The following is a 27,855-nucleotide window of genomic DNA, read 5'->3' on the forward strand; positions in this document are numbered from 1 at the left end:
TGGAGGACCAGTGCATCCATTTCTGAATATTGTTCATTTTTCACCAGTTTTCCCTTCGGGAATTACAAACAGATAGAATTTCCTTACTTTAACTTAACTGAAACTTAAGGAATTACGCATCTAAAATCGTGACATGCTCAGGTGACATTGTAGCTGTATAACAGTGCTTCAGTTATGCCTGTGAAAGCGCAAATTGCTTAGTATAATTCACTGAGTAATCTATGTTCTTTAAATGTTGGTCAATTGCACATTTCTGATTTTAATTGCTCCTAACTACCTAGGCCCTAAGTTCTGAAATTCCATCCCTTTAAGATGACCCTCAAAAGCTACCTGTTTGAGTGAGCTATGAGTTTCAGATTGGTTACGACTCTTTATGTGGCTTCGTGGCAAATTTTGTTTGATAATTTCCCTCTGGAATGCCTTCGGACATTTTACGGTGGTAATGGCAATTACAAGTTGTTGCTTTAGAAAGCTGACCTACTGTAATGACTTGGGCCTGGCATTATAATGTATGCCTGTTGGTGTCAAAACACAAAGGTCTGCACTGGGAAAAAGTAAAACAAAACAAAGTTCTTTCTGAATAGCTACGTGCTTCTCTGTAATGATTAAAGGGCAGCGAATCAAATACTGGCATTTTGAAGGAACTTCACTGACAAGTCTAGGGAGTGTTTGATGTAAATAGTTTCTTGGATGATGAACTTTTCTGTCAGTTCTTTTTGAACTGAACTCCAAGTCATAGAAGAACAATCATTCTAACCCATGCAGTTGGCATTCAGTACCAGGAGGTCCCGTCTCTAAATTTATTTCAGCTGCTTGGATACAATCTGTTATGTGGAAGTTATTTGTTGGCTGAAAATCAATGCTGGCCTCAGCTGAATTAGGCCTTTGTTTTTTTTTCTGAGCAGGAATGTCTGTTTCTGATCAGTATTTCTCAAGTTTATGTTTTCTTTCTTTGCAGTTACTACCGCCATTGAAAAATCTAAGGGTGGGTTGCTCAGAGTTGTTTGGGGGGAGAGGAGTTGTATGACTGTTTAGAGTTGTTACTAAAGAAGAAAAGAAAAGCGCTACTCGAAATATCCATAACAGCCAATCTGGAGCATTCATACAATTACGTTGTCCCAAAATATAAACTTAAGCATTCAAGCTCTGAGGGTTCCACATGATAGTGATTTTAGTGATGCTTGTGGGAATTCTATCTCCTCCTAATCAGGATATTTTGATTTCAGTTTCTCTCCTCTTACATTGTACCCTTGTTCCTAATCTTGGAAACCAATTATTCAATAAATTCTGAAGATGGTTTGTCAGGATATTCTTGGTGATCCTTGTACTGCCTCACCCTGATGCAGCATCTCATCTCACGGCACATTTGAAAGCACAACGTGGCCTGTGTTTTGGAAAAATCAGCAACAACAACAATTGTGTTCTTCAGTCCACGGCACTGCCGGAAAGGTTCCGACAGTCTTTACTCTTCATAAGCTAAGTACTAGAAACCTTGGAATATCCTAGAGGAAGAGGGTATAGAAGGCACATTTCCTCCATTTTTCCACATGATGGGCTCCTCTCTAAGAGGTCCAGGAAGGAGGGAGGGGCAAAAGAGAACCAAAAAGTTAATTGTGAATTTTTTACATTTCCTTATGGCTTGAGTTCTACTGTTTTTAATTGAAGAAAATTACAGTTGAAAGGTTTTTTCACACTTCTAAAAAGTTAATTTCATTACCATTTAGACCCAGTAGGAGGGTCTCTGGCAAATACAACTAAGGCTCTGCATCAATACACAGGACCTCCATGAGGGTTCACAACTGCAAAATAGGCAAAGCCCACTCTGGAATTGTTGTAAAAAACACACCACAGATTGGGAAATTCTGTATAAAATGTCCCTTAATTAATGTTGTCAGAGCAGTCTGGCAGGAAGAGAGTTACACTACTTGATGATTTCTACAGCAATGATAAAATAGATGCATATTTCTTTAAAAAACGTCAAAGGAAATTCTGTTAAGACTGTATGTTCATATAAGAAGTGGGTAACTACTTTTAATCAAAAAGTACAACTTGGCCTTCCTTTTCATAGAAGTGAACTTTAAAACAAGAGGTTGAGTCCTTTGGTATTTATAGTGTAAAAGGCTTCCCATCTGGGCGATTTCCATTAAACATGAAATCTGAATGAAATGTATGTATTCAGTCAGAACTTTGAGGGCTCACCCTTAATTGCCATCTTTTCACAAGAGTGAACTTGATCTTGGGGTGTGGTGGTGAGTAAAATAGGATTCTCTTTGTATTCTTATGACAAAACAGAGAATTTACACATGGTTCTAAATGAAGCACTTTGAAGCAAATTTTCACATTATAGTGCTCGTTCCATTTTTAACTGAAATAAAGTCATCTCAGAGAAAATTCCAGCAGTTTTTCTGTTTTGGCAGCTGGAATCAGCAAATGCCAGGGGTGGGGTGCCACTGGCTGAGGTTTCATACTGTACAAACATACAAACTGAGTCATGGAGCAGTAACTAATCATTTCAAATCAAAATTAAACTATCAGATTTCTCTGCTTTAACAATATACAACCATGAAAATGAACATGCATCAAATCCATAATCGTTGCTTTGAAATCCAGCATTCTGAATGAACTAGTTCCACAGAGGCCGATATCCTGTCATGAAGTCACCCTTTATTTACTTGTGGAAAGCCCTTGACACTAATCCAGCTTCCCCCAAGCCAGCTCTCAGAGTGAACTGAACCTGTGACACTCCTGTATATATCTGTCAGCCAGGGCTCCCTGATTGGGGCTGTTAATCTGGTCTAATCAGAGAACGCATATTCGGGCTAACCTCGTTACAATCACTACACTGATGATAGTGAAAGAAAGATCTGAGAAAATCTTATTGGAGCAAGTTCCTGAAAGCACCTACACAATTGGAAACTATTTCTGTAAACTTTCACTAAATTAGTTAAAAAATTAAGCAAATTGTTTTCTCTACATATCCCTTTGAATTCATCACTACTAAAAATCAAAAGCAATTCCCTTAGATATCAGTCAGCAGTCAGGCTCTTCCGAGTTGGCCAGGAGGGCAGGTAAGTCCTGGGAATCTGTTCACTGAAAGTCAAGTTTGGGCCACTGCTCTGGTGGGGAAGTCAACTGGAAGCAGTCCATTGGGAGGCAGAGGAGATAACCACTGTCAAGGGTGGAGAGGGATACTTAACGTATATAGATAGGAAATGATGGTACATGGAGGGCACGTGATACTATGGTAGGGGAATCACTGGCAGTCGCCACTACCCTGGCATTCGGTGAGGGGGAAATGCACCACTATGCTGTCGGATTGGGGTTCAGTATAAAGAGATTAAGAGTTCAATGAAAGAGTTGGATGGTAACATGGCGAACATCAAATCTGACAGAGTTAATACTGAGAGCAAGTCAGAAAAGAACAATGAGGATTTGGGGGAAGGATACACTGATTCACAGACTGAGCCTGTGATTCCATTCACAAGCACTACCTGCGCCGCTTTCCATTCTTATCTGAATCACAAGCGTGCAATGGAAATGAAAAACTGGCTGCCACCATACCCAGAGCGTGAGCAGTAACTGCATTTTAAATAAATCTTTGATGGAGTCAGCTTGACCCATGAGGATATTCAAGCAGCAATTGCATTAAGTTGACACTTTGATCACAGATTAAAGACATCTGATATCAATGAATTTTGCATGTCAATCTCCTGCGGGGACTAATTTATCGATTAAAACCCTGGCCACAAGCAAACTTGATCGTGTCATTGAACATTATAAATTAATTCTAGTAATGGCTATGAAACAAAAGTAAAATGACATATTTCACAAAAGTTCCACAATTCATGAACACATTCCAAGGTCTCATAGCCTGCAAAATGTTCCAGCAGCTACTCACCTCTCATCTTTTGACTATATAATTTGCACATTATCACCCTGTATGCAGTTGGGAGATGGGTGAGGGCAGGGGGTTGTGCCAAACATGAGGGAAGTTTTGGACACGAAGTAAATAAAGCATACACTAAGGCTTGGATTGCCACTGGTTTGTTTTGGCAAAAAGCCAAGTGACCAAATGACACAACAGAAGCCGAGTAGGAGGCTGTCAGTTTGTTCACTCAGCTGGAGAATAAAGCACAGTGAACAGGAACCAAGAGGACCAGGAACTCCCAAATGAATAGAATCCAAAATAAGTCAGCTCATTCTGTCCATCCTTGCAATCAGTGCAGCTTTTTGTGTTGTTATCGCTCACATGACTATCCTTGTTAGCCTTTCCTTGTGTACATGGTTCAACACTCTGGTGAATTAGAAATCCACTGATCATCTTTGTTAGTAACTGCTGAAGCAGCAAGAACTATGAATCAATGGCAACTTAACTGGTGAAACATTTCAATAAAAACAATTCAAGCAGGATTAAAAACATTCCAGCGCTCAAATGGACTTGGGCATTGAGTGGCTGTTTGTTATTTTTTATCGAGGCCTCCACTTGGCAGATTAAACTCAGTCAACAATCCTCGAACTTTCTCTATGCCCTCTGTATTTTAGGTTTGATGTTAAGAGCAGTATAGGATGGCTGAATAATATCAAGAAAATCATGTGGCCAGAAGCAATGGACATCATAACATTGTTCCTGCACTTGTTGCAAAGGATATGAATCCTTCTGCTTGCTTCAGACAGGACTTTCTTGCCGCATTCACAAATGGTTATTATGTGTCAATGAGTGCAAAAATCTGGCAAAGTGATTTCTACTCATACTTTCTATTCACAATGTTTCTAAAACTGGAACAGAGAAACCACAAGAAACATAAACATCATCCTCAAAATGCGTAATCAAGAAAATACAATGTCAATGACAAAACATCCATGTTGACATATATGGGAAGTTGCAGTGACGAAGACCGACTTTCAAGCAGCAGGTTATGTGTGTACCATTACTGGAGTCTGCTAGTATGCTGGATGACACAAATATTTCGGTGGGGAAGAATTTCGATGAGTTACAGGTAGATATGTTCAGGGTATGTCTTTTAAAAAAGAACTCCTGTCCACACAAGTGTGGAATGATGAAGTTATTGTAGATAAATGTGGTAATCCATTTTGGTTGCAAAACAGGAAGAAGGATTTTTATGTGAGTGGCAATATTTTGGAGGAAGGGGAGATTCAGTGAGATTTTTCTGTCCTTATACAACAGTTGTTCAAAGGAAGCATAAAGAATGCAACCGGCAGTGAAGAGGTTGGCCTTCATAGCGAGAGAATTTGAGCCCAGGAACAGGATGTCTTGCTGCAATTGTACAGGGGTTTGTTCAGACCAAACTTGGAGCATGGTTTTGGTCTCTTTACCTGAGGACGGATGTTCTGGCTTTGGAGGGAATGCAACTAAGGTTTACCAGGCTGATTCCTGGGATGGCACGACTGACATACGAAGTGAGACTGGATTGGTTAGTACCATTGTCATCAGAATTTAGAAGAATAACGAGGATCTCATAGAAGTCTATTCAATTCTAAAAAGATTAGGGTAAATACAAGAAGGATGTTCCTGATGACAATTGAGTCTGGAGCCAGTGGTCAAGGTCTAAGGATATGGGTTAGGCTATTTAGGACTGAGACAAGAAGAAATTTCTTCACCCAGAGCATTGTGACCGCCAAAGAAAGTAGATGAGGCCACAATATTGAATGTTTTCAAGAAGGAGGGGCAGTTGAAATGCTCCATTCGCAATAAGCAGCTGCACCTCCCAGTTGTGAATCATTTCAACTCCCCCTCCCATTCCTCAGACGACATGTCCATCCTGGGCCTCCTGCAGTGCCACAACGATGCCACCCGAAGGTTGCAGGTTCAGCAACTCATATTCCGCTTGGGAACCCTGCAGCCTAATGGTATCAATGTGGACTTCACAAGCTTCAAAATCTTCCCTCCTCCCGCCACCGCATCCAACAACCAGCCCAGCTCGTCCCTGCCTCCCAAGCCTGTTCTTCCTCTCACCTATCCCCTCCTCCCACCTCAAGCCGCATCCCTATTTGCTACCTACTAACCTGATCCCGCCACCCTGACCTGTCCATCCTCCTTGGACTGACCTATCTCCCCCCTACCTCCCCACCTACACTCACCTTTACTGACTCCATCCCTGCCTCTTTAACTTGTCTGTCTTCTCTCCACCTATCTTCTCCTCTATCCATCTTCGATCCACCTCCCCCTCTCTCCCTCTTCATTTCAGAACCCTCTTCCTCTCCTCCATTTTTGATGAAGGGTTGAGGCCCGAAACGTCAGCTTTCCTGCTCCAAAGATGCTGTTTGGCCTGCTGTGTTCATCCAGTTCCACACCCATAGGGTTAATTGAGTTTATGGCAAACGGAGACAAATGAGCAGGTTACAGTGGTAGTTAGAGTTCTGTTCAGAAGAATCAGATTTTAGTTCAAAAGAGCAGTTTTCATGCCAGCATTGGGATTATAGGTTTGTAAACTCTCCAGGTTGTGAGATGTGAAAAGGAATTCAGATCATGCAAACTGGAAATATGTCTTAAAACTGTTTCAGTAGTCCAAAAAGAAAAGCTGAAAAGAGTCAGTTAAATGAGAAATTAAAGAGTTCTGTTAGGATTGATATTTCTGTAGAATTGAATATTTGAAAAGGATATTGCTGGGGACAAATGTATTTGTACTGTTTAAGTTAAGATCTTTTTCTAAATTAACTAAGACATACTCTCTCTCTCTCTCTTACACATACACATAGAGCTTTGCTTTTTTTTTTACTTCTTTGTGCAATGAATTTCTGTTCTTGTGTCAAAGGAACAATTACAGCCTTGGGAGGAGTATGTTTAGCTGCTAACTCCCATGACAGCCAAGTGCAAAAATAAACTTTTAATCTATCAAGACAGTTTTAATTCTGGGTATTAATTGGTCCAGGATTATCATCAACTGGGTTCATTATTACAGGGGAGCTGCATGGATGGTGGGGGAGATGGGTTACTGCTGAGGGAGATAGGAAGTCTTTAAGATATATGATAGAAGATTTTAAATTGCAAGGGGCTGGGGTAGACAGGGAGGCTGAGGGGAGGTAGGGAGGCCACAAGTGTTCTGGGTTGGCAGGGAAATAGGAGACTGCAAGGGTTGTGGCGGAAAATGGTGAGCATTCAAGGGGAAATAGGAGTCTATAGGGAGAGGATTTGGAATGCTGCAAGGTGGAAAGGGGGTTAGATGGTGGAAACAGGATGTAACAATATTGTAATAGATTGTCCCTATAAGGACATGCTGAAGGAATAGCAGAACAGTTGGTGTACCTGAGAGAGCTGGTTTTTCTTCTCCCCAACCCAACTTCATTTTAAATTAATCCCTTCTCTCTCTTCCTACCATCCCCTATTTTTGTATTTGTCACATTGCTCCTTGTAGGCATTGTTAATATTACAGTTAAGTTGTTAATTATTTTCATTAGTTAATTCAGTAGTGGTCTGACATAAAAACAGGAGCTAGTTTTCCGAAATAATAGTGTTGTGAAGTTGGGTAGAGTACTTGTGGATTGGGAGGCAGGAAGTTAGAATTTGGTGCTGGTAAAATGCAAAGGGAGGGGGAGAGCATTATGAGGTCCCTTTAAAAGATGATGTGCTTTCTCTGTGGTTAAAGATGTAAAATGGATGTCTGCAAGCAACAGCTTTAAACTTTGCAAGTACACAGAGAGAACACAAATTGAAACTTTGTACTGCAAGGCCATACAGTTAGCAGGTCAAGCAGCAGTTTACCAAGGTAACAAGGTTTTAAATTTAGCCAATCAATTTGATACCAAAAAACAATGCTGCTTGGCCTGCTGTGTTCATCCAGCCCCACACTTTCTAATCATGGATTCTCCAGCATCTGCAGTTCCCATTATCTCTGATCATAAATTTAAATCTGATGGTTTTGACAACATAGGACCAATCCTATTGTAAGAAATTGATATGTCATCAAGGGCATAAAATCAGTGACTGTTGGACAAAGACAACTGAGCTAACTGCTATGCTTCAGAGTTAAGGGCCCTTAGCTTTCAAGAGAGAATTACTGGCTCTCACAGTCTCCTCTAAGTCATCGAGAAAGCACCATCAAAATACCAAGGGTACCCATGGCACAACTAGTTAACGTTCCTGAGAGAAGAACCAACAGAGAATGCCTTCCTAAGAGAAGAATCGATGAAGAAGGCACAGAGCATTTCAGAAGATACGTAACCTGGCTATAATTTAAAGAGGCTAAATTCTACTTTTAAAAAAAAGTGGTACTCATATTTATTGGAACAGCATACCATTACCATCTTGTTTTATTTGGGAATGGTCAATAGTTAAAAGGGGTTTATTCGGTTTGTTAAAAATTTAGTTAATTTGTTCATTGTTAGAGTCAGATAAATAAATTGTTACTTGTTGATTGTAAAATGAGTGTCAGGGATTTATTTCATTTAATTATTTCAAGTTATTGAAAAGAAGGTTACACCACATTTTACACTCCTTTTACAGATTACAGGGCAAGGTGTTCCTCTTTGGGGTTTTGGTTTTAGTTCTCAGAGGTGGGGTCAACCTCGGATGTATAACAATGGGGATCTCTTAGGAATTGGAAAGAACAAACCAATATGGTAGTAAGGACAGAAAAATTAGAGAATGAAAAAAAGCTGAAAATAAAAAAGTAACAGTTTTGACATTTTTTAAAGAAAAGTATTAACTAAGTAAGAACTGAAAATGCTATAGAAAGTGAGTTCTGTTCTCTGTTACATTATTAAAAAAACTTCAGTAAATTAGTTAAACATAATTTTCCTTTAGGAAATCCATGCTGCCTCTTAATTCATGTACTGTTTTTACATTTTTATTTTGAATAATTGTTTCAAAAAGTTCCACCATCACTGAAATTGCTGGTCTTATCCTTGTAACCAACTTTGAACAAGGGTGTCAAATTTGTAACTCTCTTGTCCACTTGTACCATTTCCCATGTCATTGAGTCATGTATCTTTTACAGCATAGGAAGTGCTTCGTTCCATCATGTCAAGACAGTCAACAAACATCCATAGATTCTAAATAACAAAGTGTGGGGCTGGACGAACACAGCAGGCCAAGCAGCATCTTAGGAGCAGGAAAGCTTCTCATCCATCTATTCTAATCCCATTTTCCTGCACTTGTCTATAGCCTTGTAATGCTTTCCCATTTCAATTGCTCATTGAAACAGTTCTTCAATGTCTTGAGGGTTCCTGTCTCTACCACCCTTTCAGGCAGTGAATTCCAAATACTCACAACCTGTGATTGAAACAAAAATTCCCCAAATCGCCTCTAAACCTCTTGCTCTTTACCTTAAAACTGTGTCTCCCGGTTACTGATCCCTCTACTAAGGGGAGGCATTTTCCCAATCTAGCCTGTCTGTGCCCCTCAGAACTTTGCATACCTCCAGTGTGTGCCCAAGGAAGACTGAAAGACTATGGTCAGTGCCTCTGCAACTTCCACTCTCAGTCCCTTCAATATCCTTGAATGCTTGAGTATTTTGAAGGCAAATTAGATTGATTCTTAATGTGCAAGAGGATGAAAGATTATCAGTGATAAATAGAAATATGGAGTAATCAGATCAACCATGATCTTATTGAATCACACAGCACGGTCTAGGGACAAAGTGGCGTACTGCTTCTAATTTGTATATCTGTATGAAAAAGAGGGCAGATGAGAATCCATTGAAGACTAAAGGGCTGTATGGCTCTTAAGGCTGCTGACTTGACTGGCCTCAGGCTGAACTTGATGATCCACTTGTTTTCAGGTTTAGGGCAGTTTAAAGATATACACGGATGATTTGTCTGTTCTTCTAGAGAAAGCAGCTACTGGGTTGAGTTCTTTAAAATCTCAGTCTGTGGCCTATGGAAAATCTAGATCAGCAGACTGCATTTGAAACTTGCAAGATATCTGGGTAGAAAGAGGGAGCCCACTTAGCATCTTAAGCAACTCACTTGCTGGCCCCGTTCTCTGAAGAAATAGTTGTCTAAAAACACAGCACTAATTTGTTTGTCACAGGACCTTTTCCCAATTAACCAGTGATCCAGTTATGGTCATAACTGGTGGATTCCAGTTTCCTGGCTTAGACAATGGCAATATATCTGCGTGTATTCCTTTTGTAACCAAATTCGAGTGATTATGTCCAATGGTTTGACTTCAGGTTGAGTATCTAAATGTGTGTCATGACTTTTATTAATGGAACCTTTAGGGAATTTTGGACAATTAAAGCTAACACAGTAATTATCTTCAGAGACAATAGGAACTGCAGATGCTGGAGATTCTGAGATAACAAGGTGTAGAGCTGAATGAACATAGCAGGCCAAGCAGCATCTTAGGAGCATAAAAACTGACATTTTGGGCCTAGATCCTTCATCAGAAATGGGGGAGTGGAAGAGAGTTCTGAAATAAATAGGGAGAGAGGGGGAGGCGGGAAGAAGATGGATAGAGAAAAAGATAGGTGGAGAGGAAACAGGCAAGTTAAAGAGTCGGGGATGGAGCCAGTAAAGGTGAGTGGAGGTGGGGAGGAGATAGGTCAGTCCAGGGAGGAGGACAGGTCAAGGGGGTGGGATCAGGTTAGTAGGTAGTAAATGGGGTCGAGGTTGAGGTGTGAGGAGGGGATAAGTGAGAGGAAGAACAGGTTAGGGAGATGGGGACGCGCTGGGCTGGTTTTGGGATGCGGTCGTGGGAGGGGAGATTTTGAAGCTTGTGAAATCCACATTGATACCATTGGGCTGCAGGGTTCCCAAGCGGAATATGAGTTGTTGTTCCTGCAACCTTGGGGTGGCATCATTGTGGCACTGTAAGAGGCCCAGGATGGACATGTCGTCTGAGGAATGGGAGGGGGAGTTGAAATGGTTCGCGACTGGGAGGTGCAATTGATTATTGTGAACCGAGCGTAGGTGTTCTGCAAAGTGGTCCCCAAGCCTCCGCTTGGTTTCCCCGATGTAGAGAAAGCCACAATGGGTACAGCGGATGCAGTATACCACAATGGCAGATGTGCAGGTGAACATCTGCTTGATGTGGAAAGTCTTCTTCGGGCCTGGGATGAGGGTGAGGGAGGAGGTGTGGGGGGGGAGGTGTAGCACTTGCAGGGAAAAGTGCCAGATGTGGTGGGGCTGGAGGGGAGAGTGGAGCGGACAAGGGAGTCATGGAGAGAGTGGTCCCACCAGAAAGCAGATAAGGATGGGGAGGAAAACATGTCTTTGGTAGTGGGGTCAGATTGCAGATGGTGGGAGTATCAAAGGATGATGCGTTGGATTCGGAGGTTGGTGGTGTGTACATGAGGACAAGGGGGATTCTGTTTTGGTTGTTATTGCAGGGACGGGGTGTGAGGGATGAGTTGTGGGAAATGCAGGAAACATGTCGAGGGTGTTCTCGACCACTGTGGGGCGGGGGGGGTGGAGTTGCGATCCTTGAAAAATGCGGACATCTGAGATGCATGGGAATGGAATGCCTCATCCTGGGAGCAGATGCTGCGGAGGCGAAGGAATTGGGAATAGTGGATGGCATTTTTGCAGGAAGGTGGGTGGGAGGAGGTGTATTCTAGATAGATGTGGGAGTTGGTGGGCTTGAAATGGATATTGGTTTCTAGGTGGTTGCCTGAGATGGAGACAGAGAAGTCCAGGAAGGTGAAAGAGGTTAGAGATAGTCCAGATGAACTTAAGGTTGGGGTGGAAGGTGTTGGTAAAGTGGATGAACTGTTCAAGCTCCTCGTGCGAGCACGAGGCGGTGCCAATACCGTCATCAATGTAACAGAGGAAGAGATGAGGTTTAGGGGCAGTGTGGGTACAGAAGTGGGATTGTTCCACGTACCCTACAAAGAGGCAGGCATAGCTTGGGCCCATGTGGGTACCAATGGCCACCCCCTTTGTCTGTAGGAAGTGGGAGGAATTGAAAGAGTTGTTGTTGAGGGTGAGGATAAGTTCGGCTAGGCGGATAAGGGTATCTTACCAGTTACTTCTTTTCAGATTCTATGATTAAGTCTATCATAATGGTGGCATGGTGGCTCAGTGGTTAGCACTACTGCCTCACAGTGTCAGGTACCTGGGTTCAATTCCAACCTTGGTTGATTGTCTGTGTGCAGTGTAGACTTTCTCCTGGTGCTCTGGTTTCCTCCCACAGTCCAAAGATGTGTAGGTTAGGTGGATTGGCCAAGCCAAATTACCCGTAGTGTCCAGGGATATCCAGCGTGGTTTAGCCATGGGAAATGCAGAGATAGGTGACGGGTGAGGGGTCAAAGAGACAGTATGGACTGTATGGGCTGAATTGCCTGCTTGCCTACTGTATGGATTCTATGAGTTTGACCTGGAGATTTTGTTAGACTGAAGTTCTAAAAAAAAATGTACGCAGTACCACTTCTCTGTCAATTGCAATTTTATTTATTTCCTCCCTTCCTTTAATTTCCATTTTTCTATGAAATTACTTGGATCATCTGTAATGAAGACTGATGCAAAATACCTGTTCAATTCATCCGCCATCCTTATTTTTCCACCGATTCCCAGACACTCATTCTACAGGACCTTCTCACTTTGTTAACTGTTTTGTGAAGTATCTATCAAAACTCTTACTGTACTTTCATTTCTACCTGGCTTTCTCTTATGCCCTTTTTTCCCTAATTTTATTTTGTCATTCTTTGATGTTTTTTATGTTATGTTCAATATTTTGATTGGGTATTCATGTACGCATGAACTTTGACATTGTGTGTGAAAGAGATTTTTTAAAATGTTTATTTTGACTGAGTTAAGAACAATAAAACAACCTTCTTTTCTTTTTAAAACGTAGACAAATCTATATCTTTAATCATCACAACAAAACATTAAGCCCTCTCTGAATTGACAAGTATATGCTTTTAAAAAAAACATAATCTGTTGTTGGTCAAACAGGGAGGGACAAGAGGGGAGTGACTGAACCCATCCTCACCTGGTTATAACAGAGGACATTGAATGGATCTTCATGTAAATGGCCGATTGTCTAGAACCACAATAGCATTAAAGATCTAATTTGTGCTGAGTCTTGATGCTATCATCAGATCTCCTTTTACAATTAAATATGCTTTCATACTTAGTGCTTTAGCAGTTCCTGTGATATGAGTGGGAGATATACATCGTGGCTTCCTATGTTTACACTGCAAAATCTACTATTGTGTTCAGGCAATATAATTATGTGTCTATGGAATATGGGTCCATGAAATTCTAAATGTGACACAATAAAGGAGACAATTTTACCAACATTAACCAAGGAAGCCAATAGCTAATAAGAGCTCACTCTTATGACTAAAACCAAATTTTGAACAAAATAAAAGTGTGGAACACTATTTCCTTCCTTTATGGGAATGTTACGAAGAAAATAAAACAGGCAGAGGGTTGTAATAGAATTATGGATCTTTGAGCACCACAGTCTACATCTGTTTTTATAACCATAGATGAATCAGTGGACCAAATATAGCCTCATTTGACTGTTAATAGATTAAGTAAGACATTAATGAAGTTTAGAAACCAAGAGTCAATTAGATAGTGTTTGAAAGGAAAGGCAATTCATAATAGTTTAATAAAATTGCTTGGTATTTAAACAACTTATTTCCTGATATATGAGAGGATTGACTTTACGGTAATTAGAACTTGATATATTTCACCGTATATGGTGATTCAGTTAGACATTATAGCAACAGAATGTATTTAAAAGAGTATTTAAAAAGGCAGAACGCAAAAATGTATGGGGAAGCAAGGTATAACGCAAGCGAACTAGAACACACGGCTTTATTTCAAGAGCTACAAGCATAGTTAGAAGTCTTCTTCCATGCTGTAAATTTCACTGATCAGACAATCAAAGACATGAAAATTTTTCAAGAGGTTTTTGAAGATGTCAGATAAATAGAATGATTTAAGGGGTGCTGTGGACTATGTGACTATATAGGGCCACCCTAAAAGCAGTAGAGAGTGGCTCCTGGGTTTGAGTCAACAATTTCTCACGTGGTAGTGAGCCCATCTTGCCCTGGCAAAATGCACCCGAAGATGTAAAGTGCCCATAACTTGCATTTAATTAGTTAAATTAGTCTCTTGTTGGGTAGCCAGTGTGCCAACATTTCTGCCACAGGGAAAATATCATGGTGATGAGAAAATGTGGGTACTGTGTCTCCTGTCTCCCATCTTCCAGCCTATCCTGAAATTCTAGCCTCAATAACTTCAAAACTCTGTACACATTCCTTCACTAAAGCATAAGCAATACACTGTCCCACTGTATTTATCGACTTGACAATTCACATTGCAGTTAATGGCACAAAATAATGTGGTTCTCAAACCTTAACTCTTAAGTAAACCAGATTTTGTGGACTGAATTTTCCCATTTAGAATGTGATGAGTGAGATTGGCACCCAGTCTGCCAATGACGCTGTGACTTTTCTCACTGAATTTTCCATTCTTCATCTTATTAAGAGAACAATTCAGCTCTTCAACATCCTTCTAGTCCAACTGTGTGGTGAAGTGGAGGTGCTTGCCCCTGCTGAGATATTCTGGCATTTAGGCTGATGGTCCTGTACTTGAAGTTCAGCTTCCTATCACTTCAGATGCTACAAGCCAGGGAATGCTCCTCACACTATGGTGCTCCATTGAGGAAATGGCTCAAAAAAGGAAGTTAAGTTCCCCTTTGTGGACAAAGGCCTGAAGTTGTTGATGGGCGAGGAGGTGGAGAGAAGTACAGTATTTTAATCTGATTGACAAACACAGAAATCCATACCACCAGACACAGCCAGCCTGCACTGACATCAGAGATACGAGGAACTGCAGATGCTGGAGAATCCGAGATAACAAGGTGTAGAGCTGAATGAACACAGCAGGCCAAGCAGCATCTTAGGAGCAGGAAAGCTGACGTTTCTCTCGGCTTACTGGCTCCATCCCCGCATCTTCAACTTGTCTGTCTCCTCTCCACCTATCTTCTCCTCTATCCATCTTCGATCCACCTCCCCCTCTCTCCCTATTTATTTCAGAACCCTCTTCCCCTCCTCCATTTCTGATGTAGAATCTAGGCCCGAAACATCAGATTTCGTGCTCCTAAGGTGCTCTTGGCTTGCACTGACACAGTAGATTGGGTCTGTAATGTGTCAGAGGTAGACAGGAGTGCACAGCAGATGGAACAGTGCAGGGAAAAGGTCAACGATCTTCTATGCTCCACAAGGGAATCTTCTCTCTCCTACTTCACAGTCATAGGACTGCCACTCGCTACTCCTAACATGGTCACTGCACACATATCTCACCAAGGATCATGGATTTCAACTCTCACTATTGTCTGCATTGTGTCCAGTAAATGTCTCAGCCACTTCACTCTCCCAAACTATGAATCTTTCCTAAATAAAAACTGAAAAGACTATAGATGGTGTAAATCAGAAACAAGAACAGAAGTTGCTAGAAAACCTCAACAGGTCTGGCAGCATCTGTGAAGAGAAAATCAGAGTTAACATTTCACGACACTTCCTCAGAATGGACCTCGGATCTGAAACATTAATGCTGATTTCTCTTCACAGACGGTGGCAGACCTGCTGAACTGCCCTCTGTGTTTACCACTCACTCTTTGGGGCTAAAGTTGGAAGAGAGGGGCAGAGTAGGAAGTTAACTAAGTAAGTTACGCAAGATTCAATGAGAAGACTTGCTAAGCCTTAGGAGAGGAACCCTCCATGAAACTGGATGACAGTATCACTACCAAAAAAAAGTTAAGACTCAGTCCCACATATTTTATATCAGTAATCAAGTTAGAAGAATTTTGAACAATCACATGAAGCCTTTGTACAACAGTGCTAAGTGTCATTTGTCTCCTCACACATTGTATTCACAATTACCCCATTGCACAGGTTTTAAGTTCAAAGTAAATAGAATTAAAATAGAATTAACTTTTCATGGGATGTGGGTATTGCTGGTAAGGCCAGCATTTTTTTGGCCATCCCAAGCAACCTTTGAATTGAACCATTTCAGGTGACCAATAAGAGTAAACCACGTTACTGTGGGTGCAGAGTCACATGTAGGCTAGATCAGGTAAGGATGGCAGATTTCCTTCATTAAACGACATAGGTGAACCAGATGGCTTTTACTACAATTGATGATAGTTTCATGGCCATCATGAGTGACAGTAGCTTCCAATTCCAAATGTTATTATTTGCAGCTGTGATAGGAACTAAATCCAGAGCATTAGCCTGGGCTTTTGGATTATTTACTCCAGTGACATTTACCACAATGCTACTGAATCTCCCTAACCAATGTTGAGAATTACTCTCACCAATGGGTTCAAATCTGGTCTAAACAATCAAATAATTAAAATATCAACACAAAGATACAGAAAAAAATTAAATACTAAGCATTGACTTTGCAACTGAAGATTGATTAAACAGATTACTAATTCTTACCAATCTACTGGCTGCAAGATGCATCAGTCTATGATAGGGCTGGTAAGAGTGACTGTATCACAGTACTTGCAAGATGAATTTCTGCCTTTACATTGAAAATACTCTTCGATATGTTATATGGCAATATCACCATCTAAATGGAATAAGCTTTGAACAAATCTGGCAACTTAAGACTGAGTATCCTGTAGACCATCAACAGCAGCAGAATTGTACTTCAGCACAATCTGCAATCTTATGGCCCAGTATATCCCCCTCTCAACTGTTACCATCAAGCCAGGGGATCAAACCTGTTTCAAAGAGAGTGCAGGAAGGCATGCCAGGAGCAATTCCAGGCATACCTAAAATTGAGGTGTCCCCTGGTGAAGCTACTAAACAGGACTACTAGCACGCTAAACAACATAAGCAGCAAGTGATAGACACAGCTAAGTGATCCCACAATCAACGGATGAGATCTGAACTTTGCAGTCCTGCGAATGGCAGTGGACAATAACCTCACTGTAGGAGGAGGCTCCACAAATATCCCCATCCTCAATGATGGAACAGCCCAGCAGATCAGTGCAAAAGATAAGACTGAAGCATTTTCAGCGATAATTCTCAGCCATAAATTATGACTGGACAATCCATCTCAGCCTCCTCCAGAGATTCCTAGCTCCACTGTAAACATGGACAAAAGAGCTGAATTCCAGAGGTGGGGTGAGAGTGACAGCCCTTGACATCAAGGTTGCATTCAACCAAGTGTGGCATCAAGAAGCCCTGGCAAAACAGGAATTAGGTGTTTCCATCATACCTGGCACACAGGAAAATGGTTGTGGGTGTTGAAGGTCAGTCATCTCAGCTGCAGGACATCAATGCAGGAGTTTGTCAGGGTCGTCTAGGCCCAACCAGCTTCAGCTACTTCATCAATGACCTTCCCTCCATCATAAAGTCAGAAGTGGGGACGTTTGCTGATTATAGCGCAATGTTCATCATTTGGGAGTCCTCAGGTCCTGTAGCAGTTAACATTCAAATGCAACAAGATCTGGACAATATCCAGATTGGGCTGGCAAGTGGCAAGTAACATGCTTGCCACATAAAACTAGGCAATAGCCATCTCAAATAAGAGACAATCTAACTGCTACCCCTTGATATTCAACAGTGCTATCATCATTGAATCCCTCACTATCAACATCCTTGGGGTTACCATTGGCCAGAAACTCACTGAACTCACCACACAGTCACAGAAGCTAGGAATACTGTGGCGAGTAACTAATTTCCTGACTCCCCAAAGCCTGTCCACAATCTACAAGGCACAAGTCAGGAATATGATGGGATACTTCCCATTTGCCTGGTGGGTGCAGCTCCAATGATATTTGACTTGTCAAACTTGACACCATCCAGGACAAAGCAGCCGTTTGACTGGCACCACATCCACAAGCATCCACTCCCTCCACCACCAGCACTCAGTAGCAGCAGTGTGCACTATCTACAAGATGCACTGTAGAAATTCACCAAAGATCCTTAGACAGCACATTCTAAACCCATAATTCCATCTTGCAGGAGAAGGCAGCAGATACATGTGAACACCACCACCTGCAAGTTCCCCTCTAGGCCACTCAACATCCTCACTTGGAAATATATTGCCATTGCTTCACAGTCACTAGGTCAAAGTCCTGGAATTCTGTAGCACACTGTGGGCCAACCTATAGGATATGGACTACAGTGGTTCAAGAAGGCAGCTCACCTTCTCAAGGGCATCTGAGGACAGTAATAAATGCTGGCCTAGCCAGTGATGCCCACATCTCACGAATGAATATATTAGAAAAAAAAGCTGAATGGTAAAGAGCATGCCTGCAAGGGATCATAAGAGATGTTGCAATATCAACTGCATCAATTTAATCAGTTGTTGAAGTAATTGTAGTAAAATGAAAATATGCCCTTGAAGATGGAGTAAGCATGAAGTGAATCCAAGGGGAGAAATTATAATCTGGTCAAGGAGTTACATTAGCGGAAATATCCTAATTTACTTGCATGAAAGCATTTAATGTACACGCCCTTAACCACAGAGTCATTATTCAAAATTAGGATTTGACCTTTGGAAACAATTCAGCCCAGCCTGATTCATAAGTTCTCATTCAGTAGTAGCCCAGTTTGGGGACTGGAACGTTGAGTGACATTTCCCTCTGCAACTCAAAAAGGCCGAGAGTAACTTAGTTCTTGAAATGTCTCTCTTTAGAATTGTAAACATAGCACTGATTAAGTATCACTGTTGGCACTCTGCCTGTCTACTGACTCAATGTTTCTGGATAGGGCTGGGAACTGGGGCATTATTTGGTGTGCAGATGAGATTTTGATATCAATATTTCTAGTTTACTAAGAGAAAACAAAGATTTTCAAATTTAGCTAATGAAAAATGAGCATTTCACATGGTTGAATTAGACAATAAGGGAAATGGTAATAGTATGATGGCTACTTTATCAGGGCTACTACATTAGATTCACATTAAACAAATGCTTGTCACTTTGCACTGAAGTCTGACCTAGCTCCCCAGAGATGAAGACGAACAGCAAGAAAGGCAACAAGTCCACCGCAACGGCAATCGATTATTCTCACATATGTACAGGCTCATAGGATCAGCAGATTTAAAATGTACAGCTACTGCATCAATTGTTTGAAGTGAATGAGAAACAAGTGGTAGGAAGGGAAGAGAGAGACAGAGGATGGAGAGGAGATTGGAAGGAGAAGAAAGGCAGAAGAGGAAGGGAGAAGAGAAGGGGAACAAACAAGGGCCAAGTACAGAAATAACAATCAAAGAACAGAGAAAAGGTAATTCAACCAGTAAGTCTGCACAGCATTTTTGTAAAGCAGTCTATTTAGTTCCACTCACCAGCTCTTTCTCAATGTCTCAAGTACTTTTCCAATCTTCTTCAATAGTCTATGACTGATGGATACAAACTCTATCAGGCCGCATGTTCCATATTTTCATCACATCCCATAAAAAATACCTTAATGCTGCCCCTGGTTCCTTTGCCAATTATGCACATTTCGAGTTATCGAACCTTCAGCCAGTGGAAGTAGTTAGGATAAAATGGCAAAGGGGGAGGAAGAACATTAGAAGAATTGGGCATGATCAAAAGTCAGAAAGTTATGTTGGGAGTGGGCTGTTGCAGGATCATCACTGCAGCTGACTTGTTCACTTGCTAGTACAGTCAAGTCAATTTAAAATCAATAGCAACAGATACAGAATCTGGATTCTTACTCCACTATGATCCAGCACAATTCTACACTGAATATGCATGAGATGCATGAATACTAAGCATTGTTACTAACAGGACTCCAAAAAGAATTATGGACTGGTCTAAAAAACTTTGAGGTGAGCCTGAAGTCAGACATTGGTTCCTACGCAATGATCAATCCAGATCTCAGCCTGAGGAGCTGCTCCTAAATGCCTTTTAATCTAGCTAATACATCACAAACTGAACATCTCAACAACATCAACAGATGTAATACCATTACACTGTAGCAACCACTTTGTCAAATTCCTGTGACAGTGTGCATGGACTAAACTCTTGACAGTAAAACTGTTCTGATTCTTCCAGTCTGTGAATACTAGGTATTTCCTGCTTGAATCAAATACTGCCCTGTTCTCTAACTATATACTTGCCATCCATCCCCCACAACACTATCACCATCAGATCAGTTAAAAAAATACAGGTTGTGCAAGCTCATGGCTTTTAATATACAATTGAGAGAATGACAGACTTGACAAAGATCTGCCAATGGAAGAGTTACAATTCGGAAAAATGGTTGCTCATTAAATCAAATGCATTTGTGAATCAGGTGGTCAGATATCTATTTTCTGGTTAAAGGTTTATTCTTAGAAAGCTGATATCTGAACCTCCAAATCAGACGTGTGATTAAGAGCAAAATATTGCAGAGTCTGGAAATTTGAAATAAAACATACTGCTGGAAATACTCAGTTAGAGCAAAAGTTCATCAATCTGAAATATCAACTCATTACAGGCCTGCTGTCTACCGCCAGCATTTTGAGTGTGATAAAAGTTGTTTATTGCCAATGTCGACAGAGATCTTCCACCTGAATCCCAATCTTGCTATGGTATTAGATTAGCCAGAAACCCTTGTCCCCTGAGGTGATTAACAGCAGCACCAAACTAGAGGTAAATGTCAATGACGTCGATAATGTATTTGTGTTTATTTCAATTGTACTGAAAGTCAATAAATGTTCCAGGTGAACTTACTTAAACTCTGCAGTTATCAAGTTAAATCCATTGTACAGATGCCCTTCTGAAGATACTTTATTTAAGTAAGTTAAACCATCTACCTCCTCAGTCAGGAAATCTGTCACCAGACGACCTTGAAAATATTAGAAAGAGAAACAGATTTAAATGAAGTCTCTCGATGGTCAGCACATCCTGTGCTTTATCAAAAATATATAAACACCTTTGAGCTTGGAGAACCATTTCTGCCTGGAGATCAAAGTTACTTTAGAATTTGTTGCTTTGGAATAATAGAGTTGCCTTGGAATTATAGAGTGAATTTTGAACACGTCGCCTGTACTATTGAACAAAGTTTAGCATCAAAAAAAGGAGAACAGTTCATTTTCAAAATATTTTCACTCATGCAGTTACTTTCTCCCATTCCTACTAAGCAATGTATAAAGTTAGAAGGCAAATAGCGAGTGAGGTCCGGATTGAAACTGAGTTAGGATGCTCCCTCAGTTTCATTGCTTGATTACAGAGGAAAATTAGGTTAGTCTACCTGCCTCTTGAAGGAATACAAACTCTAAGAAGTATGACTTTAAGCAAGATATGTAGGCTTGGAGAGTTGCTCAGCGTTATTGAGGCCCTCTACATCCCTGCAGTAGATGAATGTAGAGAAAGCTGAAGTAGAGAAAACTGATGATGATGCTGCTTGTACACTTATGTCTGTGGTTCCATTCATGGCTTCCCTCAACCTTCCTGAGCACCACCACTGGCAAAAATTCCTGAAGGTGTGTGTTCACTATCCAGGAAGCTGTCATGATGTTTAAATTCCAAATAACTGTCAGGTGCCACAAGCATTTGCTCCTTGCATTATCTCCAGGGCAGGCTTATAGGTGGTCAGATGTTCTCCCAGAAGACCTGACTAATCAGCCCAGCACATAACCCGCAGATTCAGTTACAACATTGAACAGACATTTGGACAGCAATAGGAATAGGAAAGGTTTAGTAAGATATGGGCCAAACAAGACTAATTTAGTTTTGGAAACTTGGTGGGCAAGGACAAGTTTGATCAAAGGGTTTGTTTCCATGCTGCATGACTCTGTGACTCTAAGATGCTGGAAGTGTTACAATGTTGCTCATGCATCCACTTCAGCTATCATTGAAAAGACAATTGGTCTACTGAAGATGTGTTTCCATTGCCTGGACCACTTGTGAGGAACACTCCAGTACTCAGCAGACCATACCTCCAGAGTAGTGAATGGTTGCTGCATCTTGAATAACCTGGCTCAATGAGAGTGACAACTTAGCAGAGGGAGAGATGGAACCTCAGGTGACGAGAAAGGGGGAGTGGGATAGAGATGCCGAGATAGCAAACCTGTTGATGATGCTGCTGAAAAAGCCAGCAACGCAGTGAGATATAGCAGATAGATTCTCCCAAGCCTATCAGTGGCTAGATTAGAAACTGAAGGAGTTTTGATTAACTTATGTGGACACTCTGAGCTTGTAGTTAAATATGGCTGAGAGGATTGAGGGAATGTTCGATTTCTACCATTCAAACCTTATCATCCTTTGTTCAGCATTCCATGAAATTTATTTTGTTCACTTTGCTATAATGATCTCTTGCTCAGTTTCTGGGCCAAAATATCAGGATGTAGTTAGGCTGGAATACACGGGAACTACACGACTGGATGTGGCAGGGCTGCAGAGCTTAGATCTGATCCATTGGCTGTGAGATTGCTTAGCTCTGTGTATCACATGCTGCTTATGCTCTATAGCATATGCGTATTCCTGTTTGGTGGTTTCACCAGGTTGATACCTCATCTTAAGCTATGCCTGGTGCTTTTTCTGGCATGTCCTCCTGCACTCTTCATTGAACCAGGGTTGATCCCCTGGCTTGATGGTAATGGGTTGAGTGGGGGATACGCCGGGCAATAGGTTTACAGATTGGGCTGGAGTGCAATTCTGCTGCTGTTGATGGCTCAAGCACCACATGGATGCCCAGTTTTGTTGCAAGATCTGTGCAAAGTCTGTCCCATTTAGCATGGTGATGGTACTAAATGACAGGATGGAGGTTATTCTCAATGTGAAACCAGTACTTCATTTCCAAAAGGACTATCCGGTGGTCGCTCTTACTGATGCTGTCATGGACGTCTGCATCTGCAGCTTGCAGACTGGTAAGGATGTGATCAAGTATGCTTTTCCGTCTCGTTGGTTCCCTGACCACTTGCCACAGACTCAGTCTAGCAGATGCATCCTTTAGGATCTGACCAACTCAATCAGTAGTGCTGCTGCTGAGCCACTGTTGGCAGTGGACACTGAAATGCCCCACCCAGAGTACTTTCTGTGCCCTTGACATCCTCAGTGCTTCCTCTAAGTGTTGTTCAACATGGTGGATTACTTATTCAAAAGCTTCGGGAGAATGGTACATGGTAATCAGCAGGAGTTCTTACATATGAGACTTAATGGGGTCCAGAGTCAATGTTGAGGACTCTCAAGGGAACTCCCTCCCAACTGTATATTACTGTGCCACCAGCTCTGCTGGGTCTGTCCTGTTGGTGGGACAAGACATATCCAGGGATGGTGATGGTGGTGTCTGGAACATTGTCTGTAAGATATGATTCTGCAAGTATGACTACGTCAGGCTGTTGCTTGAAGAGCCTGTGAGACAGTTCTCCTAATTGTGGCAGTATCCTCAGATGTTAGTCTGCAGGACTCTGCACGGTCAACAGGGCTGTTTCTGCCATTGTCTCTTCTGATGCCTAGGTCATTGCCGGGTGATCCATCCGGCTTCATTTCTTTGAAATTTTGTAGCGACTGGTACAACTAAATGGCTTGCTGGGTCATTTCAGAGGGAAACTCAGAGTCAACCACATTGCTGTGGCTCTGGAGTCACATGTAGGCCAGACCAGGTGAAGATGGCAGATTTCCTTCCCTGAAGGACATTGGTGAACCAGATGGGTTTTTCCAAACATTGACAATGATCATCGGTATATTCCTAATTACAGATTTTTATTGAATTTAAATTCTACCATCTGCTGTGGTGGGATTTCAATCTGCGGCCCCAGAACATTAGCTGAGTTTCGAGATGAATAGTCTAGCATTAATACCACTCGGCCATCGCTTTCCCTACTGCTCATTTTATCTTTTAACTGTGAACCCTGGCAGATGTGCAAGAGCCAGTAACACCATAGTGCTAGTAGTGCTAGATTGGGAGCTCTAGTTAATTAAGAAATATTCAGTGCATATGAGGCATCTGATGATGATGCCTGGCACCCAGTCTTCTGCAGGAGAAAACTTACAATGCAAACTTGCATTCATAGGGGCATAACGCATCGAGCAGACAGTGGCACATACTGTGGAAGTGCGCTGATCATTCATCTCCGGCAGCACTGGACGCAGCAAGTTGAGCCACCCATAGGCACCGACCTCAGTCAAGGCTGCCTGATTAATGGCTCTGATGAAGGGTCTAGGCCCGAAACGTCAGCTTTTGTGCTCCTGAGATGCTGCTTGGCCTGCTGTGTTCATCCAGCCTCACATTTTATTATCTTGATTAATGGTCTCTTGTGTTATTCCGCAGAAACAGTACTTTCCTTCTGTCCCAGATGGTTGCAGGAACATATTTAGGGGGAAATTGCCGCATCATGGAGCCATTTTCTGTCTGGTGATGCATCTCCCAGTGATGCTCCTGACTCGCAGAAAGTGAAATGATGTTCAGGTGCTTTTTACATAAGGTGTCCAGAAGTTGAAGTCTGGAAGGTTTCAGTGCCCTTCCTACACGTTAAAGTTAGTGTTCCACTTGTGCGTGCAGAAACAATGATCCAAGAGGGATGCATTCACTGAGACAACTTGCTTCACATCCCTGAGAGGTAGTACCTTCTGCTTTTAAGCAGTCATTAAAGTAAGATTCTGCTCAATGTTTCCATCTGTGGGACAATCCAAAACCTGGTGCTATAAATACAAGATAGCTACCAACAGGAAGAACCTCCTTACCCAGAGAGTGAGAGAATTTGGATAACACGACCACAAAAAAAAGTAAAAGAAGCAAACAGAATAAATGCACATAAATAGAACTTAGATTAAAACAGCAGAGAGAACGGAATATAAGGTAAGGCTGAAAGGATTTAATGATATGGAGTCAGAGGACATTTATATGAAATATAAGCATTGACATGGATCAATGGCGCCAAAAGGCTTGTGTGTATTTTGTCAATTCCACATGAGGGATGAATGTCCTGATCATGGTCTTTACAGCTGAGAACAAAAAAATGTTTTTATTGTTTTAAGTCTAAACATTGCATTTTGAGATATATTTATGCAATAAGCCAAACACATCTTTAATTCATAGTGCTCTTTGATTAAATTCAATCTTATAAAGAACCTTTTTAAATGTAAATTTAATGCAAGCTCAGGAGGACAGCTCTTAAAAATAATTTATTAGTGAAACAATTCCCTAATGCAGCTGGTTCTGCCTCATCCCACCTCATCTTTTGGCAACTGGAATGACAGCTAAGATGATGATGCTACAACTTCTGTCAGTGCTGCATAATGCACCAGAAAACAGGTCAGTCTCCAGGTGGCAGTGAAGACTAAAAATAGAAGCACTGCTTGGGTAGCAGGTGCTTATTCCGTTTGTAATTTTGAAACAAAAAGTGTAATTATGTGTCTTTCTCTGGCAGATTTCAGTTGGTAAAAATTGGCTTCTTCACATGAAGGAAACAGCTTTAAAACTCAACATACAATTATTTAAATCAGAAAGTAGCGTAAGTGAATCTGGTTTTTGGTTATGAGTTTGACTTGTGAAATTCAGTATTAGCAACTGATTTTGAAAAATCTAAGTTAGGTTTGAAAGCTGCCTCTATTTACACATTTGTTAATCACAATTTCTTCAAAAAATCAGAATTAGACAATGCTATTGTAGATGTGATTAAAATAAGGTAACTGCACCTGAGTGAGGCACAAATTGCTCATTCCACAGTTGTTTCTGCCCAAAATATCTGGCATACCTAACATGCTGTACACAGCATCTTTGTCAGCTGCAGAGGTCAAAATGAGTAATGCCACTAAGGCCTTTCAGCCGAAGGGGATTCACATTGCGTAAAACTGTAAGTTTGTAAGTTGTAAAGAGCTGTAAGTTTAATGTGCAATGACGATTAATGGAAATATTAACTATTTATAAATGTAATGAATAACAAAGCACTGGAAGTATCAGATTTGATTTTGTGCTTCAAATAATGTCAACTTTGAATTGTCATGCAACATGCTTCTATAAGTTTAATGATTAAAATATATTTTTGGGACAAAAACAAATGTTCATCACAATACTTGACTGAATATTGTCTCCAATTTTTGTCTCCTTTACACAGAGCTATTGGAAATATTACAGAGGAGAACCGCCAGCTTAATTCCCAGTTTGAAGCATCTCAGTTGTGAAGACAATTTAAAAGAGTTGGAGCTTTACACTCCAGAAAATCACAGACTAAAGAATAATCCGAGCCAGTTTGCAAGATGGCATAGGAAATGATTTGGGTTCAAACAGTATTTGTTTCCCCAGTTAAACAGGGTGTGGAGCACTCAGGTCACAACTTAAATATAAAAAAAAATGCGAGAAAGATTCACTAAGTTAGGCAGGCAGTTTCTGTGGAGAGAGAAACAAGTGGAATCTTCCTGAATCTGAAGAGATAGATTTAGAGTAGGGATTAGCAGCAAAATTTAAAATTTGGATTTTGGATTAGCACTCGATCATTCCCGCCTCCAAGCACTCTTGCTGCAGGAGGGAGCAAGTTGCTGATGTCACAAAGATCTTCCTGTTATAGGGACCGGTGCCTACTGACTGCAGAGGTTGGCAGTAGCTTTGGAAGCACCTTCCTGGCTGGATCAGGGTGACAAACTCTGTTTAAAAAAAAATCATGGGCCACTTTGACATGTTCATTACAGTGAGGGTAGGTTGCTGTCCAGATTGTAGGAGCAGGTCACAGCAAGAGAATGCAATTAAAGATAGTTGCTTGGGCAAAGTTTGAATATCTGGTCAACAATATCAAACAAAGGCTATTCCTGAACCAGAAACATGCACTCCAATTCTCTTATTGCCTGATAAAATCTCTAAAGGCTGGCCACCCTCAGTGGAAAAGCTGCTTGGTCCCTGCATCTGAACCCCTGAATATGCCACAGGATTAGCCATAAATCTTCCTGTGATGGGAGGTGTTTCCATTCTCATTAATGATCCTATGGGCTTTTTGGTTTTTCACAAATCTTAATGAGGATTCCAAGGATTTCCATTTTGAGGCAGTCTTGTGCTCACTGATCTGCCTCAACAGGGTCTTCCTCAGATGGTGGGTATTCATACTTGGATTCCCATTTCCACAAATCGTGTTATTCTTACCCACACAGCAAATGAAGAAGTGGTTTGTTAATAGGTTGCCTCCTGGAAGGATCCAACTGTTGGAACCCTCTGATCCATGCTGTGATTTACAAGTCCACTGCTCAGGTCATGACTTACCTGCTGGTCCACAGATGCTGCTAGATCTCCTGAGCATTTCCAACTTTTTTCTATTTTTGTTTCAGATTTACAACATCTGCAGCATTTTGCTTTTGTGTTAAGCATGGACAGCTACATCATGCTGAGAAATCTGGAAGTGAATCGTTTCCCAGAGAATAGAGGATCTCTGGAATAGGCTGTCAATTTGAGCAATGATTGCCAATTCCCTTAATTGCCAAAAGTGAGAATTAGATCTGCTTCTAGCGGAGGTGAAGATTACCTCGTAAAAGAAGTTTCAATGGAAAATTCTGGGCCAGAGTGACTTCTTGACTTGTTTTGACTGAATAAGGGGTTAAAGAATTGAACTCTGTTTTTATCTGAAATTTCACCTCAACTATGAGGTCACACAATGGTGAATGAAATGAGCAACTACTGTATTTGATCCCATAAATAACATCTGCTGGAAAAGACCGGTTAGATCGGTCATTTCTTTCCTGTATATCAGTTTAAGTTTATGTGCAATGTTTTCCAAATTTAACTAAGTGTTCAATTTAAAGGGGAGTTCAAGTGGTGGCAACTATTTTAACAATGAGTAACCTTGAGCTTCCTTAAATTCTTCTGTAGCTTTTACTCAATTATAATTTCTTCTCACCTGCCATCATCTTAATGTGTTGATTCTTGATGGGGTACTTCTGCAAGGTCATGAACACTCCAACCCAAAACTATATTCTCAATGTGATTGCAACAATGACCATGAGTAGAATACTGAATAATATAAAATGAAACCAATCCCAATCCTGACATCACCAAATGCCCATGGCAG

General features: G+C 41.2%; 1 protein-coding gene across 7 annotated transcripts in view; it reads right to left on the reverse strand.

Annotated features, from left to right (window-relative positions):
* tango2 (transport and golgi organization 2 homolog (Drosophila)) overlaps positions 1-27,855 on the reverse strand; it is a 151,135-nt gene that overhangs the window by 20,170 nt on the left and 103,110 nt on the right. For 6 of the 7 annotated variants that reach the window (XM_048556324.2, XM_059654917.1, XM_059654912.1 and 3 more), the window contains 2 exons: positions 20,594-20,708; positions 19,222-19,275 (listed from right to left, as the gene is read on the reverse strand). In XM_048556324.2, the coding sequence (XP_048412281.1) occupies positions 19,222-19,275; positions 20,594-20,708 (169 nt within the window). The remainder of the gene's footprint in view (positions 1-19,221; positions 19,276-20,593; positions 20,709-27,855) is intronic. The other variant, XM_059654916.1, reaches the window with a different exon arrangement.

This window comes from Stegostoma tigrinum, chromosome 26, assembly GCF_030684315.1.
Source record: "Stegostoma tigrinum isolate sSteTig4 chromosome 26, sSteTig4.hap1, whole genome shotgun sequence".
NCBI classification, from domain to species: Eukaryota; Metazoa; Chordata; class Chondrichthyes; order Orectolobiformes; family Stegostomatidae; genus Stegostoma; species Stegostoma tigrinum.